The following is a 17,506-nucleotide window of genomic DNA, read 5'->3' on the forward strand; positions in this document are numbered from 1 at the left end:
GCACAGAATACGCCTTCTGGAGTGGCCCAGTCAGAGTCCTGACCTCAACCCGATTGAAATACTGTGGCATGACCTTAAGAGAGCAATTCACACCAGACATCCCAAAAATATTGCTACACTGAAACAGTTTTGTGAAGAGGAGTGGTCCAAAATTACTCCAGATCGTTGTGCAGGTCTGATCTGCAACTACAGGAAACGTTTGGTTGAGGTTATTGCTGCCAAAGGAGGGTCAGTTGTTAAGTCCAAAGGTTCACATACTTTTTCTTCCCTGCACTGTGAATGTTTACATGTTATGTGCAATTAAACCATGGCAACATCTAATGTTTGTGTAGTATTATGTTCAGCAGACTGTGTTCTTCTATTGTTGTGACTTAGATGACATTCAGAGCACATTTTATGCCCAATTCATGCAAAACTTCACGTAATCCCAAGGGGTTCACATACTTTTTCTTGCAACTGTATTGCGATAAGGAGTGTGGGGGAGATTAAATTATGTCTACTCTTTGTCCATGAGTTCTTCTTCACTTTCCTAATCACCTTATGTGAATAGCCTCTCTCTCTCTTAATCTACCGTACATCTTGATAGCTTCATTGCTAAAATCTTTAATTTCAGTACAATTTCTGCGAATTCGCAGAAATTGACCCACCAGAATTCCAATTAATAGAGTCCTAGGGTGATGGCTATCTGCTCCTAAAAGTGAATTTGCAGCAGTACTCTTTCGGAAGGTGCTTGTGACAATTCTCCCTTCCGATATAGAAATCCTTGAATCTAGAAAGGAGATAGAAGTATAATCGGCTACAAATGTCAATCTAATATGTCTCTCGTTTATATTGAGTATCCCAAGGAACTCACTGGTGTGCTCAGCTTCTGTGTGTATATTTGTGCAATGCACATTTGTTTTTTCTAATAAAGCCCCTTTGATTAAGCTGCATGGTCCCATATGAAACTACCTTTTTTGGGGGAGCTCTTTTCCCTAGCCACAGTGTAGTAGCAGCCAGGGGCGCACTGACAACTCATGGGGCCCCTGGGCAATAGAGGATCATGGGGCCCCTTTGTCCTTGCCCAAACTCAAAAAAGCCTATGAAAAAGGTACCAGTGGCATCTCATGGGGCCCCCAACAGACCCCGGGCCCTCGGGCAGTGCCCGCGTTTCCAAATGGTCAGTCCGCCCCTGGTAGCAGCTGAGGTATCTGAAAACCTGGAGTACTGCATTTTATGCAATATTTCACTTAGGACTCGTTCACACTATGTGTGGAGACTGCACTTGAAAAACATAAGTCTCCACAAGAGGCCATAAAGAACAATTGTTTTCTATGTGCCATATTCACAACACAAGCAATCAGAGAGGTGTGGAAAAATGCAACTGGCAATTTTCTGCACTAAACTGCTCTCTTGAAGTCTCCATCTGTCCATGTGTTTCGATACACAGCAGGCAGAAATTAATGAAATGTCACCTGATATTTCAATAAAGTTTAAAAAAAGGTAAACAGTGGCTTGCATGGCAAAAATGCACAGTACCAACCCCCCACTGCCCAAACAGTACAGCCACCAGTCCACACAGCAAAAACGGCTCTTTTTTGTTCTGGCTGGTGTAAGTTCAGCCAATCCTTTACCAAAAGATAATATAAAAATGATTTAAAAAATGTTGTCTTTCTTTCCTGAACATGATACATAATGAGCATATGAGAAAAAAACAATACACATTCCTTTGGTCTCGTTCACACCAGTGTACACCAGATGCAGTAAGTTAGATGAGCCTTACACAGCGGTTTATTTATCAATGTTCTTACCCAAGATTCAATTAAAACAAAGTGTAAATCTTGGGTGAAAGTTGTATAAATCTTGGGTAAACACGTTGAAACACAGAAATGTGTTTAACATTAACACATGCAAAAAGTGCAGCATGAAGTTCAATGGGTGAGTATAAACAGTGGTGTATTTAGGTTTTGTGCTGCCCTAGGCAACACAAAAATCGAACGCCCCTCCTCCCCAGCATAGAGAGCCTAACCAACCAACACCAAACCCCCTCCCCCTCGGTGGAGAGAGCCTGACAGTGACCAACCCCCACCAGATAGAAAGACACTCACCTTTACAACTCTGGACATCCCGGGGAACGACAGTCGGGCTCTGCATACACCATCAAGCAGCCCGCAGCCTCTCTCAGATCCCACCTAGTCCCTATACTGCATATGCCCCTTCTTCCAGGTGGCAGTGCTGCCCCCCTAAAAAATGCCGCCCTAGGCAAATGCCTTGTTTGCCTTGTGATAAATACACCCCTGAGTATAAACCCAATTCTTCTGCAGCTTGTGCTTTTTGTAATTTTTGTTTTTACCTCAGCAAGAGAGTCTCTTGAAATAAATTCCAGGAGCCTTGCAGCAAGTGTTACCAAAATTGTATAGTTGGTATCTAATGTAATTCTTAGTTTTGTCAAAGAAAAATATGTTTCAGGTATTGTAAACGAGAACCTAGCATTAATAATAACACTTCACATAAATCAGATTTATACTGATTGAGCTGTAAAAGCTGAGGCCAAAAATGGCAAGCAGCTGGCAGAGGGCAAAGAACTAGTCATCAGTATAGCCTGTTGTCTGCCTGGAGCTGCCTATCCCATTACAGTCTTACAAGGCCTTGTTCTGCACTGTATCTGTGTGTGGGGTGTAGATTAAAGGTATAAAAACCAGATGGTTCCTGTCACATCTGGATAGCTAAATATTTAAATTCCTCCACCCATTTAAGCAGAAAACAAAAACTGCCAGTGCCTGTGCCCAAGGATCTAAAGGAAACGAGTTGGACTAGTTAATGTAGATCCCAGAAAAAACAAAAAGACAAAGGTGTTAAATATGCCAAACCAGCTTAAAGAGAGAGACCCACATCATGCAAATACAGGAGGGCATCATCTGCACAGAGGGACAGTTCTTCCTAAGTCATGCCTTTCCTCAAACTTTACACAGAGAGAGATGTCCACACCAAAATGGCCAAAGATTCCAGGGTGAATATTCAATGTGAAAGAGGGCATCCCTGACAGAACATGCACCAACTGCAAAAATGTAGGCCCAAAGCCAAAACGCATAACCTCCCACAGATAGACCCACTGCACCAAGTCAAAAGCCTCAATATTGAGGGGGCGGTGCCTAAACATGGCGGCGACGGAGAGCACGATGTGAGTGCTCTCCGATAACCTCCAAATTGACCCTCCCGAGACCCTCATGAAAAGAAGCCCTACCTGACTGAGGAGGGCTCCAAGCGGGGAGAGACTGGCGTGGTGAAGGGAGAGGAGAGCGGACACGGACCTCCGGGAGAAGAACTTGCTGCGGAGATCCCAGTGCAGCTGTCGGGTTGCCGGGAATCGAAGCAGGGCGATGTAAGCACGCTGCTCGCCGCAAAGCACTACTGGGAGGCAGAGACGCCGGCCGGCTCCCTGTCAGAGCGGTAGTGACACGCCGGCTCTCACCTGCACTACATTTTGGAGTGATGTTGCTGGGAGTGGGGGCCCGACTGCGGAGGACTCTTGAGGGAAGGATCCTGGGTCTGGTGACCCAATAGAGTAAATAGAGTTACCCTTCTTTCTGGTGAAGATCCTGGACAAAGGGCACGAGGAGAGGAGTGAAACCCAGAGGAATCCCCCCTTGGACTGAGCTGTTGCGAAAACCCTATCCCTTAAGCTCGGAGCCACTGCTTGGAGAAGATGGGTGAGTGAGAGCTGTTGGGGACTTATCGTATGGGGGAACCCCGAGTGATATGGGAAATCTAGGGGTGAAGGAGAGGAGGGGAGGATTCCCTGGGCTAAGAAAGAGAAGATGAGAAGAGCTCCAGGTGTCCTAGGAGAGTATAAATATAAGGGAAAACAGCTTGTTTTGTCTGGTGTATAAATTAAAGGACTGATATAATTCCATTTTGAGAATAAGAGAAGAAATCAGAGAATTAGAGGAAATGAAGAACAAAGGTCCTAAGGGAACAGGGCCCAAAGGGTCTCAAACAGGTACGATAAAGAAATATACAACGCAAGGAAATATTACGCCAGAAAGGGCCCAAGGCGCAAGCGCAAAAGGGGAAATGGACATTTCTCTGGGAAACAGTCCTAGATTATCATTGGGTATGAACGGTAGCTGTGGCCGCCTAACAGAGGGCTTGGAAAAAAGGGAATTGGACGGTGATCTACAAGCACCAAATAAAAAGGAGATGATAGAAATGTTTAAAAATTTGGAAAAAATGATAAAGCAAGAAATGACAGTTGTGCGGAATGATCTAGGACACCTGCTATCGAGAGTGGAAGAAACAGAGGATAAAGTTAAAAACCAGGCCCAAACCATAGATAATCTAGAAAAAAAAATAACTTACTTGGAGAATACCCAGAAAAAATTGCTCTATAGGATGGAAGTTCAAGAAAATAAAGAAAGAAGATGTAACCTCAGAGTTCGAGGAATTCCAGAGCAAGTAAAAGGGGAATCACTATATGACCTAGTTGTAAAAATTCTAAACTCCATAAGAGACAGACCTGAAACAGATGGGATTGAACTGGATGGAGTGTTTAGAATAGGAAAGTTTAATCAAGTTGTGGAGAAGGAAAAATCAAGAGATACAGTGGTCCAGTTCCAAAAATTTGGGGTCAAAGAGGAGATATGGAGGAAAATTAAAGGAAGATCATTAATTAAGTATGGAGACTTAAATATCCAAATTTATGCGGACCTAACACCAGAGACCCTATGGAGGAAGAGATCCCTGAGACCCTTGTTGGAACAAATGAGAAAACAGAACGTTCAGTATAGATGGGGTACCCCAGCTTGTTTAATTGGCTGGAAAAATGGCGTAACAGCATATTTGAGATACCCGGAGGACCTGAGGGATTTTTATGACAGACTGAAACTGCAAAGATTGGCGATAGTGGGCTGGGAAGAAGAAGAAAAAGAAAGAAGGGAAACAGAAGATACAAGAAAAGAGGACTGGCAGCGGGTCGGGGGGAGGGGAGCCCCGGGGGTGGGGAGAGAGGGGAGGGAAAACTGAGAAAAATATATCTTTTTTTTTTTTTTTCCTTTCTCTTTTTCCTCTCTTCTATCTCTCTCGAACCCCCGGGCCCCACCTTTGTTGAAATGGTAATCCCGCGGGAACTTCGGCTGAGGGGGGAAGTAAAGATTTTTTGTATTTTCCTGTGGATAGAGAGAGGAGATCTGGGGAGGTCGAGGGAGAGGCTAGTTGGCCATGGGTGGAGCTTACGCCCAAAGCATCAAACCAGTGGTGGAAATCGATCCACAAATGGTTTATAGGCAGTATTCAAGCCTAAATATGGGTAAGGGGAAAAAAAAGATCGAGGGATGGGGGGAGGGGAGGGATGGGAGCTGGGTTGGAGGGAGGGAGGGAGGGGAGGAGGTATTGGGTCAACACTCTGCATGACAGTAGGGGTAAAGAGGAAGAGGCAATTTGGAAGAGCAATGCAGTGAACTGGGAAGGATGGAAGAAATACAGTTTATAACCTATAATGTGAACGGGTTGAGTTGTCCAGGGAAGAGATTTAAGTTGTTTAAGGAGTTACATCATAGGGCAACGTCAGTGGTATTTTTACAGGAGACGCACTTTGAGATTGAGGCAAATGTGAAATTGAAATCTAAATACTATCCAATATGGTATTACGCAGACTCTCCAATTAAAAGAGCAAAAGGGGTTGCAATAGGTTTGGCAAAGAATACGAGATTTGAGCTAGAGGACAGAAGAACCGATCCGGAGGGGAGATTTTTATTCTTAAAAGGTAAACTTCAGGGGATTGAGTGTACTTTAGCCAATATATACTGTCCTAATAAAAACCCGGAGATGTATATGAAGGGTCTGTTGAAAAAATTAATGGAATTTAAAAAAGGGCGATTGATAGTTGCAGGAGACTTAAATTTCTGTATGGACCCACAAAAGGATAATACCTCCTCTGTGCAAAGAGAGGGGAGTAGGTCTCTGAGAGCTCTGAGGAGAGTGATGCATGAGTATCAACTAGTGGACACTTGGAGAATAATGCATATGAAAGACAGAGACTATACCTTCTTCTCTAATGCACATGAGACGTACTCAAGATTAGATTACATCTTAATAGACCATCAACTTATAGAACATCTGGTTAAAATTGATATAGAGACAAGAACGTTCTCGGATCATGCCCCGGTCGTAATGAAAATGGGATGGGGAAGAAGATTGACTGGAGGATTGGGGTGGAGGTTAAATGAGGCTCTTCTTCTGGATGAGGACTTAGCCCAGAAAATCGAGAAAGAGATTAAGGTCTATTTTAAGGAGAACGAAACAGAGGAAGTATCGATGGCTACAGTTTGGGAAAGTCACAAGGTTTTTATAAGAGGAATCTTGATTGCGGCAGGAGCAAGGAAGAAAAAAGAAAGAAGAGAGAGGGTCAGAGGGCTTCTAAAAGAAATACTGGACCTGGAGCAGATCCATAAAAAGAAGATAACAAAAGATACAAGACAGAAGTTAATGGATAAAAAAGATGAGCTAGAGAGGTTGATGGATGAGGAGAAGAGAAGAGTATACAACAGGGTTTTAAATGAGAGATATAGATGGGGAGATAGACCAGGAAAATACCTAATGAGAGCTTTGAATAAAAAGAAAAATAGGAACTATATAGAAAAGATAAAAAGTCCTAAGGGGGAGTTGGCACACTCAACTAAAGAGATTATTAAAGTGTTTACGGAGTATTACAGAAAGTTATATAATATTAGTCCCCAATGTCCTCTAAAAGAAGCTCAAGAGGGAATTAATGAAAAAAAGATGATATATTTAAAAAACGCGGGATTACCAAAACTAAGTGAAGCACAGTTGAACTCCTTGGACGTGGAAATTTCCCAGGAAGAAATTAAAACAGCATTAAGAAGCACAGGGGGGGGGGGGGGAAAGCCCAGGCCCGGATGGCTATACAGTTAAGTACTACAAGAAATTTAGTGAAGTGCTGTTACCCAAATTGGAAAAATATATGAATGCGTTGGGAGGTGGGATGGAAGTGAGGAGGGAATCTTTACAGGCCCACGTAGTACTTATTCACAAGGAGGGAAAAGACCCATCTCAGTGCTCCAGCTATAGACCTATTTCATTATTGAACACAGATACCAAGCTGTATGCAAAGGTTTTAGCAAACAGGTTGAAAGATCTAATGCCGGAATGGATCCATGGAGATCAGGTGGGCTTCGTACCTGGGAGAGAGGGTAGAGATAACGGCCTGAGAACCCTGATGCTTATTCAGAAAAGTAGAACAGGGAAAGCCCCAGTGGTGCTCTTGTCAATTGATGCAGAGAAGGTATTTGATAGAGTGGACTGGGGCTTTATGATGGACAACTTAAAAGTGCTGGGGATAGGTGATAGAATGCGTGAGTGGATAAGCAAATTATATAGGGAGCCTACTGCAATCATCACGGTAAATGGGGAGAGATCAGAACCCATTGGAATGTCTAATGGAACAAGACAGGGCTGCCCACTGTCCCCTTTACTATATGTGTTGTCACTCGAACCTCTGTTGTCAATAATAAGGAACAGTGGAGCGGTAAAGGGAATTCAGATAGAAACTATAGAATATAAAGTAGCGGCCTTTGCGGACGACTTATTGTTCTATGTGGGGTACCCCCGAACAACTCTCCCAAATATAATGAAGATCTTGAAGGAGTACGGTGAACTATCAAATCTAAAAATCAACCCAACGAAAACAGAGATCTTGAATATTAATATATCAAAAAAGGAAAAAGAAAAACTACAAAAAGAATTCCCCTTTATATGGAGAGAAAAAGAGATAAAATACCTAGGAATAAAACTCACTGCCTCATCTAAGCATTTGTATAGATTAAACTATATTTCTTTAATAAACGAGATCAGGGAAGATTTAAAAAGACTAGAAGGAGGAAACCCATCCTGGATAAGACATATAAACCTAGTCAAAATGGTAATTATGCCTAAAATATTGTATAGATTTCAAATGGTACCAATTAAAATTCCAGAGGCCTTCTTTAAGATAACAAAAAAAATGTTAACAAGATACATATGGAAGAATAAAAAACCTAGAATAGCATATGAAACATTGAGTAGGACTAAAGAGAAAGGGGGATTGGGTCTACCAGATGTCAAGAGATACTATAAAGCAGTGGTTTTAGCAAGAATATATGATTGGACATTTAACCATAAGGGGAAAAGTTGGGTAACTATTGAAAATGATCTTAGTGGAATTAGATTGAGTCAGATGATATGGGTTCCAGCACAGTTTAGGGGAATTAAAGAAAGCACAAGTATTTACACTTTAAATGTTTTAAGGGTATGGGACAATTTACACAAAAATATGAAATGGGAATTTAATTCAATACTAATGCCTCTCACAAACACTGAGTACTTTCCCCCGGGAAAGGATAAGATATCAGGGAGATGGTTTAGAAAGGAGGATACCCAACTGAGAGATGTTCTGGTGGAGGGGGAACTGAGATCACTTAAAGATTTAATAGAGAAGAAGGGAGATATTTTTATTAGAATAGATGAGTGGAAATATCATCAATTGAAATGCTTTATTGGAAACCTCCCGAAACCCCTGAGATTAAAACAGGAGTGGAATAGGTTTGAAAGGCTGTTAGAAACACGAAGGGATGGGAAGCACGGTACTTCAAAAATCTATAGAATACTCACTGAATTAGACACAAACACAAAGTTAAGTTTTATAACAAAATGGGAAAGGGACATGGAAGTTGGGTTTGACGAGGACAAACAGAGAAAGATGTTTAGATTGATACACGAGAATGTTAGTATGAGAGAGGTTGAGATTAATTATAAGTGTGTGACACGATGGCACATTACACCAAGTGTTGAGCACAAGATGAATGGGGAAAATTCAAAAATGTGTTGGAGAGGATGTGGAGAGATAGGCACGGTGTTTCATATATGGTGGGAATGTCCGAAAATCCAGGTTTTTTGGAAGGCCATAGTTAAATTGATTGAAGAAATAACTGAAATTGATATAGGGTTAGACCCAACGACGTGCCTCCTACATAATGTGGAGACATCTGTAAATAAATATAAAAACTCAGGAGTCTGGTACTTCTTAAATGCGGCGAAAGGGTTGATTCCCAAGTTTTGGCAGAAAACTGAGGTACCGAAGGAGGAAGACTGGATTAATAGAGTAAACCAGATAGGCAGAATGGAAAGATCATACCATATGCAGGAAGATAGCATGGGAGTTTATTACATGAGATGGGAAAAGTGGGAAAAAGCAGAATTGAAAGGGAAATATAGGAAACTATGAACTAGGATGTTAGCTAAAAATGCCTCGAGAGAGTAAAATGGGATAGAGACTGCAGAGGGGATGGAGGGGGGAGGAGGGGTGGGAAGGGTCAGGGTGGAATGGGAAAGAAAAGAGTTTTTAGAAGGGATAATGTAGAAATGTTATAAATGTCTATTTATATCTGAATTGTTTCCCTTTTTGGGTATTTGTATTATATGAAAAAATTTAATAAATATTTAAATTAAAAAAAAAAAGCCTCAATATTGATGCCCTTACTGGGCATAAAGCCTGTTTGATTCACATGAATATGATCATCCAAAACAGGGGAAAGGCAGTTGGCCAAAATGTTTGCTAGGATCTTGGAATCACATTCAATAAAGATATTGGCCTGTAGGATGCACAGCCTTCTAAATCCTTACCTGGTTTAGGCACCAGGACATTAATAGCCTCAGGCATAGAGTTGGGGAGGGATCCCTGGGAAGTGAATTGGTCAAACATCGCTGTGAGCCTAGGCACCAGGAAGTCCACATACTGACAATAGAATTCGGTAGGTATACCATCTGCCCAGGGGCGGACTGACCACTCATGGGGCCCCCGGGCAATAGGGGATCATGGGGCCCCTGTGTCCTTGCCAAAACTCAAAAAAGCCTATGAAAAAGGTACCAGGGGCATCTCATGGGGCCCCCTACTGACCCCGGGCCCTCGGGCAGTGCCCGGGTTTCCAAATGGTCAGTCCGCCCCTGCATCTGCCCCTTGGGCTTTACCAGAGTTTAGTTAGCAGAACCTGGAATTTATCTTAATTGCAATCAGCCCGCTTAAACACGCATTAGGGAATATTTACTAAAACTGGTGTACATAGAATCTGGTGCAGCTGTGCATAGTAACCAATCGGCTTCTACATTTAAGCCCTCATGCATACTTGACTTTTTGATAAGGCTGGCAACGTTAGCTGTGTAAAGTCACATTAAAAACTTGAGTTTTTCCAGCTTTTTGTAGCATTTTTGCATTAGAGTTTAGCGGCGTTTTCCCGAGTTTGCATTTTTATTTGCCAAAATAAATGTTTTCCAATCAAAAAAGATCCAAAAACGCCGGTTTGCGGCATCTACCCAGAGTAAGAGCATTTTTCCAGCTAAAAATCTCCTCTAGAAACCCACTAGTCCTGGGGTTTTTTTTCCAGACAAAAAACGTCCCAGCCAAAAAACATTGATTACAGTCTACGTGTGTATGGACACATAGGATAACATGCTGGGGGGTAGAAAAAAACGTCAAAAGCCAAAAACAGCTGCTGTAAAAACGTCCAGTGTGCATGAAGACTTATTGACAAAGTTTAATTCAAACAAGCTGAAGTTAGTTACTATGCACAACTGCGCCAGATTCTGTGTACACCAGTTGTGGTAAATCTCCCCTACTGTGTGGCTAGTTCATATCTGTTTACTATAGGAGAACCCATTTTTTAAAGAAATTGCAGTTACATAGTTAGTCTGGTTGAAAAAAAAAACAAAAGTCCATCCAGTTCAGCCATTAAAAAAAAAAAAGTTATAATCCTACACCCACAGTTCATCCAGAGGAAGGCAAAAAAAGCCAGCAAAGTATGATCCAATTTGCTCCTGCAGGGGAAAAAAATTACTTCCTGATCCCCCAAGAGGCAATCGGATATTCCCTGGATCAACTTTACCTATAAATGTTAGTATCCAGTTATATTCTGTGTATCCAAGAAAGAATCCAGGACTTTTTTAAAGCAATCCACTGAGCTGGCCAGAACCAACTCTTGAGGGACGCCATTCCGCATTTTCACAGCTCTCACTGTGAAGAAACCTTTCCGTGTTTGGAGATTACACTTTTTATCCTCCAGACGTAAAGAGTGCCCCCTTGTCCTCTGTGATGGTAATTGGACATGTAGCTTTTTTTTTTTTTGCATTTATACAGGTTGAGCAGGCAACTGAATGTAGTTATAAATGCCCCAAACCATGCATCACTGCATATGTAGATGTATAAATGAGCTCTAAAACACAAATAAGCAGAAAGGCCTATATTTTAAAACCAAGTAAAATGTTACCATTAATTTACAGGACCCTAAAACTGACATTATCCTTTGCTTTCAATAGAGAAGGATCTGTCCTGTTTTTTTTTGGATAGAGTAAGGGAAATAACCCTGTCATTTTTGCTACCTGTGTCCCATTGGGGAGATTTCCCTTTCACTTTCTGTCCTATAGCCAAACTAGGAAGTGAGAGGAAATACAGTACCTAAAAAGTGAGGGAATCCTTGGTTGTCACCAGGGTCACAGTATTTTGGTTATCTAACACTTTACGCATGAACTTTGAGATGCATTTTGTATATTTACACACTTCAGGGATGTTGGATTCCTATCACCCAACGCCCAGGACATGTAATTCCGGGCACCAGGCAGGTCGTTTTTTTCTACCTTTAGCCCCGCTGCGGGCAAGCAGCAAGCTCACCTGTCAGGTGGAAGCATTCACTTGCAACGCTGCCGCCGATTGCTTCCACACAGTGCCAGCTGTGGCAGGTGTGCACCCAGAGATGGACGCGGTTCAACCATTTTGGCTTCAACCTCCATCTTGGCGAGGGGTCAACCATGCTGACAAACATATTTCCCCCTCATTCTCCCCCTTCCTCTCTGTTCATACACACTGACATATGGCCCGTGTGTTAAAAAGTGTCACAGGCTGGCCAGGGCACAGCAGGGAACCCCGAGCTATAAAACATTTTTGAGCTGAAGCACCTGGTTGTCTAAGAGAGCTGTGCAATCTAGCACATTGTAAAAGATAAGCAAGCCTTCCCAGGAGTTCAAAGACATTCCAGAGAAGCACGAACCACATAACACTTTTAAAATCCATTTTTCCCCTATGTCTCATATCTTGGAATATGAGAGACTTGCATAAAAACCAAGCATATGTTCAGATTGGCCACAAGGAGACAAACAGTTTGATAGATCACACTCCCTGACTGGAATACCTAGGAAAGCAGAAAATTACATCTCTGGAACCCTTCAAATATGTATTTCATATTTCATATCTACCCGTTCCTCAGGGGTGTCTGCATAATAATCTACCGCGGGTGGAATGTCACTTGTGCATAGGGAAAGTTATGAGCCATAATATGAAATATAAGAGATTTTGGCTCTAGTTTAGGCCTACGCCCAGACGATCCCTCCCTAAACGGGGCATTGGTCCTTGACTTCAGAGACACCCTCTGCTAGGGAACTACAAAATGGGTTGTCAGGCCTAAGAAAGTTAAGTTGAAGAATTCTCCCTTTTAACATCAGAACCACCTGGGGAGACCCGTACCCTTTCACTCTATTGGTTACATCTTTTTTTCTGTAAATATTTTTATTGCACCCTTTTGACCTTTTAGTAATAAATCTTTCCTTCTGAAAGTGTTGAACTGTTTCTATAGCTCTTTATTGCAATTTACGAATTCCTGCCTCTAAAAAGAGCGCTACTGTGTTTGTTTAACCCTCTGTATAACCAGTCTGCGGTGACCGTGTTATACAGACGATTATCTCAACCATTATAGTGTTAAAGCTGATATCGCCAAGTTTCCTCTTTCTCTGTACAAAAAGAAGGTGGTGGCAGTGTGAAGGGTTAATTGCGTAATTAACCTGACCCAGTAACAATCGCTCCCAGGCTGCCGGTACATAGACTGTGGTCCAATTAGCTGGAAAATCGTTGTGCAGGGTGCAGCTGGGTGTGGCATTGTTACGCACGTGACATCGCGATTTTCGATTGGCTAGACCTTCGGTCACGAGTTTGGTGAGAAGGTCAGGGGTCTGACGCCCCGTTTGTCACACCATCCTCTTTCCCCCCCCGTGAGGGTTCCCGGGCTCCGCATGCCCATCTGCAGGCCCAGCTCGCTGTTGGCTAGAGGGGAGGGACAAGTCCACTCCCCTTCTTGTGCCGACCCAGAAGTGATGTTACGATGTCACTTCCGGGTCCCTGTTTAGAGATTGTAATGCTATCCTAGGGAAAGAATGTAATACGGTGCGATGTGCACCACATTACATTCAGTGGAGCAGAGGGGACTTTAGGTCATGACACAGGAAGGAGCTGACCAGCTAATCTCATTAGCACACACCCTGCATCATCTACCCTCCTACCTCCCACCCACTTCCAGGTGCACAAATATTAAATAAAAAGCAATCAATCAGAGATCACTGATCTCACTAAATAAGCAGGAATCGATTTTTATTGTTCTATCTTAACTTTCATCTTGCATAGATCATTCATTTGGCATAGTGTGCTGAGTGAACAGATAACAGCCTATGTGGATAGAGCTATAGTATTGAAAACAGGAGAATTGTGTTCTGGATTCTGTAAAGTTCACATACACTATACAATCTGATTGTACAATCTCCTTTAGATCTTCCATCAACTATGTAGTGCAAGGGCCTGCTTGATTGGATACAGAGTGATTAGGTAGATAGGTGGGTCTACCTACTCCATAGTTCTGGAAAATCTAAAGGAAATTGTATGCAGCTGGGGGCTGAGTTGTGGATGGCTTTATAAGTTGTAAGTATCTTGAATTTAATTTGTTTGGTAAGTGGAAGCCAATGGAGGGATTGGCAGAGAGAGGTGGCAGACATTGAACGTTTGGTAAGGTGGATGAGCCTGGCAGGAGCATTCATGATGGATTGGAGGGGGGATAGCCTATTTAGAGATAAGCCAGTGAGGAGGGAGTTGGAATACCTCCAGGATGTTGCTAAGTGAGGCCCAGTCATTACTGCTCACCTCCTCCATCACAGGAGCGAGCTCTCGAATGCTGAGCTCAGAGCTACTGCATCAAGGGAGAGAATGAGAATGTGGTTGGATGGAATCAAGAGAAAAAGCTCACTCCTGTGATGATGGAGATGAGCAGAAACAAGTAGGTCTCACTTAGCAATGTCCTAGCAACATTCTGGGAGCATTCCAGTCAGGCTTCAGAAGGTATGTAAATGGCCTACTTATATAGAAAGGGCATTATTCAACTCTAGCAAGAGCTGCACAGTTTGTTTTTATCTACAAACATCCCATACCTGCATAGGCAGCTTTTTTGTAAATGTGAATTAACCCTTTAAGGAAGTAGAACTTTTGCACTCCCCCCCCCGCAAGGGTTAAAGTGATACTAAAGCTTTGTTTTGTTTTTATAACAAATATGTCCATACTTACCTGCTCTGTGCAGTGCTTTTGCACAGAGCAGCCCCGATCCTCTTCTTTTCAGGGTCCCTGCTGGCACTCCTGGCTCCTCCCCCTCAAGCTTATGCATCCATAAGACACATAGAGCCGTGTCTTGCACCCCCCAACCCCCCCACTCTCTCCTCATTAGCTCACTGGCTGTGATTGTCTCAGCCAACGTCGCTGGATTGGAAGGGGCTCAGGTAAGGATTGGAGGGGGCGCTGCACACAGAAGGTAATACATGAAGGTAAAAAAACCTTGAGCCTTTAGAACCACTTCAAATACTTGTTATGTCTAGGTGGTAGAGGAACAGACAGGGTTACTTACCCTCTCTAGCCAGCTACGGTGCTGCCCTCTCTCCCCGAAGCTCTAGTCTATGGGCGGCCCCATGGCATGACCGTGCACAAGGCAGAGATAGTAACCCTGTATAGTGGTGGGGGAGAGAGAGTTTGCGACCACATTTAGTAAGTTCATGAACAGAAGGCTGTGGGGGGAACCAGTCACTGCTGGTGAGCAGAATTACTCCTTATTCCAGTAACCCTAGACTTAACAATAATCTAACCCTTGCAGTGGTGTCCTCCGCTAATTCCTAGAGTTGGACTTTAAAATGGTTTATCCCTGGTGACCAGATTAGTCACCAGGACAGTAAAGGAAGGAAAATCATCCTAGACACAGACAACAATAAGGCTAGGTTCAAATCTGTGAATTGCAGAAACTAGCACCTGCTCAATGCACAAAAAAGACACACATTCCTTTTGCAGGCACACAACGGTGCCATTACTTTCTTAATGGCACCCCAACACACCTTGCTCAAGTGCATGATTTTATGCGTGGCATAATGCATGATAATATAGTAACGTGTTTTTTGTGTGATGCAGTTTATTTTAATAAAAGGGTAATGCACTTATTTTGTGCAATTTATTTCATGCATAGGGCAGTACATTAACCTCTGGCCCACCGCCCTATAGCAGAAATACTGCTACATGGTGGCAGGGCTGTGCAAAATCAAGTATATATATATATGTGTATGTGTGTGTGTGTGTGTGTGCGTGATTTAGCACTTCTGGGTAGGGGGCGCACGTGTGCCCTACCCACGCCGCTATTGGCGGCTTTTAGCTGGTTCCCCTCTGGCGATCGCCGAACATCACTGATGGGGGAGAGGTCTGTATGTAAACAATACTGATCTCTCCCCTGTCAGCACCAGCACACTGCTTTGTATTGCTCTGCATAACTCTTTGATCGCCCCAGATGTTAACCTCTTCCTGCCCAGTGTCATTAGTATAGAGTCAGTGCTTTTTATTAGCACTGATCACTGAATTAGTGTCACTGGGAATTTCAGTGACAGTTAGTCAGTTCCCCGCAGTGTCAAAATGCCCGCTGCAGTCCCACTATAAGTCGCGGATTGCCGCTATCACTAGTATAAAAAAAAATTCCAGTATATATACCGCCATTTGTAGACGCTATAACTTTCATGTAAACCAATTAATTTACACGTATTGGGATTTTGTTTTAGCCAAGACATGTAACAGAATACATTTTGTCCAAAATTTATGACGAAATTTGATTTTTTTTTTAATTTTTTACTGGACATGTTTAATAGCAAAAAGTCAAAAATATTTTTTTTTTCAAAATTGACGGCCTTTTTTTGTTTATAGCGCAAAAAATAAAAACTGCAGAGGTGATCAAATAGCACAGAAAGAAAGCTCTATTCATGGGGGAAAAAGGACATAAATTTGAGTGCAGTATTGCATGACTGCGCAATTGTCAGTTAAAAAGTCGTATCGCAAAAAATGGCCTAGTCAGGAAGGGGCGTAAATCCTCTGGAGGGCAAGTGGTTAAAGTGAATGGGCTGCTCTAAACATGACACACAAAATTACATGCGTAACGTAAACAGAGCCAGAGAATCTAAAATAAGTTGTAATCCTTCATCCTGCACTCAGAAAATGAAACAGAAAGTTGTGGCTGGTGCTGCACTTGAAATGAAGCATCACCAAGTAGAACTAATGTGGATAGAACACAATGATCTGACATGGTATAGCTGTGAATCCTGACAACCAGAAACAGTTTAAGGGGCCAATACTATCTCTGGCCCTGAAAATCGGTGACAGATAACAATCCTCTGTTTTAGAGATGTCACATGGTGTGTGCTGTAACCGGTACATGCAATATGTATAAAGTCTCCCGCAATACAAGTAATTGTATAATAATGTGTAGAATTTGCACATCATGTGACCTGTAGCACTCTGTAATGTATCCCCATCACCTCCCATCACTCACCATGTTGGATCAGTCGCCCAGGCTCCTCGGTTGTCAGTTACCAGTACAAACAAGCGGCCAACAGTCTCCTTAGCAACCAGCTGCACACCGGAAGAGTGGAAGGGCACGTGACTCCTCCTACTGCACGCAGCAACCCAGCAGCGTAAACGTCCCTCGTACTTCCTCCTGGAAGTGACGTACAGAGACAGAAACTATAGAGCTTAGTTCTGCCTTCTCCTGGACACGTAAGTATGTGTTTCACTGTTTCCAATGAAATCCTATACAACTTATGTATGTGTTTACCAAGGCTTCCTCGGCAGCCTTTAGTACGCCGTGTACAGGTTGTGGAGCTAAGTCTCTGTGCCAGCAGGGATTTGTGGTTCCTTCACACCTAGGTGGGGAACAGGGGCAATGATTGGCCAAGCGTGAGCTTACAGTGGAACTTTACCCATTTTAAGGTCCTCTCTCCTACTCTCCAATCCTATTTCAAAAGTTCAACTTTCTTGGCCCAGGCCAAGAATATTATTATTATACAGAATTTATATAGCGCCAACAGTTTGCTCAGCGCTTTACAATATAATGGGAGACAATACAGCAACAATACATTTCAATACAAGAGGGATAGGAGGGCCCTGCTCCTCGGAGCTTACAATCTAGGAGGGGGATAGTGGTACAGGAGTAAATAGCAGTGGGGGATGGAGTGGTAGGAAGAGTGGAGGAGATCTGCAATTTGCTGAGGGCAGGATAGGCTTCCCTGAAGAGGTAGGGTTTTCAGAGTCTGTCTAAAGGTGAGGAGAGTAGGTGATAGTCTGATGGATTGCGGTAGGAAGTTCCAGAGGATGGGG

General features: G+C 42.9%; 2 protein-coding genes across 3 annotated transcripts in view; one reads left to right on the forward strand and one right to left on the reverse strand.

Moving 5' to 3' along the window:
* Nucleotides 1–16,818, reverse strand: part of NME7 (NME/NM23 family member 7) — a 288,737-nt gene extending 271,919 nt beyond the window's left edge. Inside the window, exon 1 of the mRNA XM_089668274.1 lies at nt 16,683–16,818. Coding sequence (XP_089524400.1) covers nt 16,683–16,685 — 3 coding nt within the window. The 5' untranslated portion in view covers nt 16,686–16,818. The remainder of the gene's footprint in view (nt 1–16,682) is intronic.
* Nucleotides 16,819–16,827: 9 nt separating this feature from the next.
* Nucleotides 16,828–17,506, forward strand: part of BLZF1 (basic leucine zipper nuclear factor 1) — a 35,497-nt gene continuing 34,818 nt past the window's right edge. The window contains exon 1 of one of the 2 annotated variants that reach the window (XM_089668260.1): nt 16,828–16,906. The gene's annotated coding sequence lies outside the window, so the exon portion shown is untranslated. Of the gene's footprint in view, nt 16,911–17,506 lie in introns of both variants that reach the window. The other variant, XM_089668265.1, reaches the window with a different exon arrangement.

This window comes from Staurois parvus, unplaced genomic scaffold (genome assembly GCF_062004578.1).
Source record: "Staurois parvus isolate SC_StPar_1 unplaced genomic scaffold, SC_StPar_1.0 ptg000056l, whole genome shotgun sequence".
NCBI lineage: Eukaryota > Metazoa > Chordata > Amphibia > Anura > Ranidae > Staurois > Staurois parvus.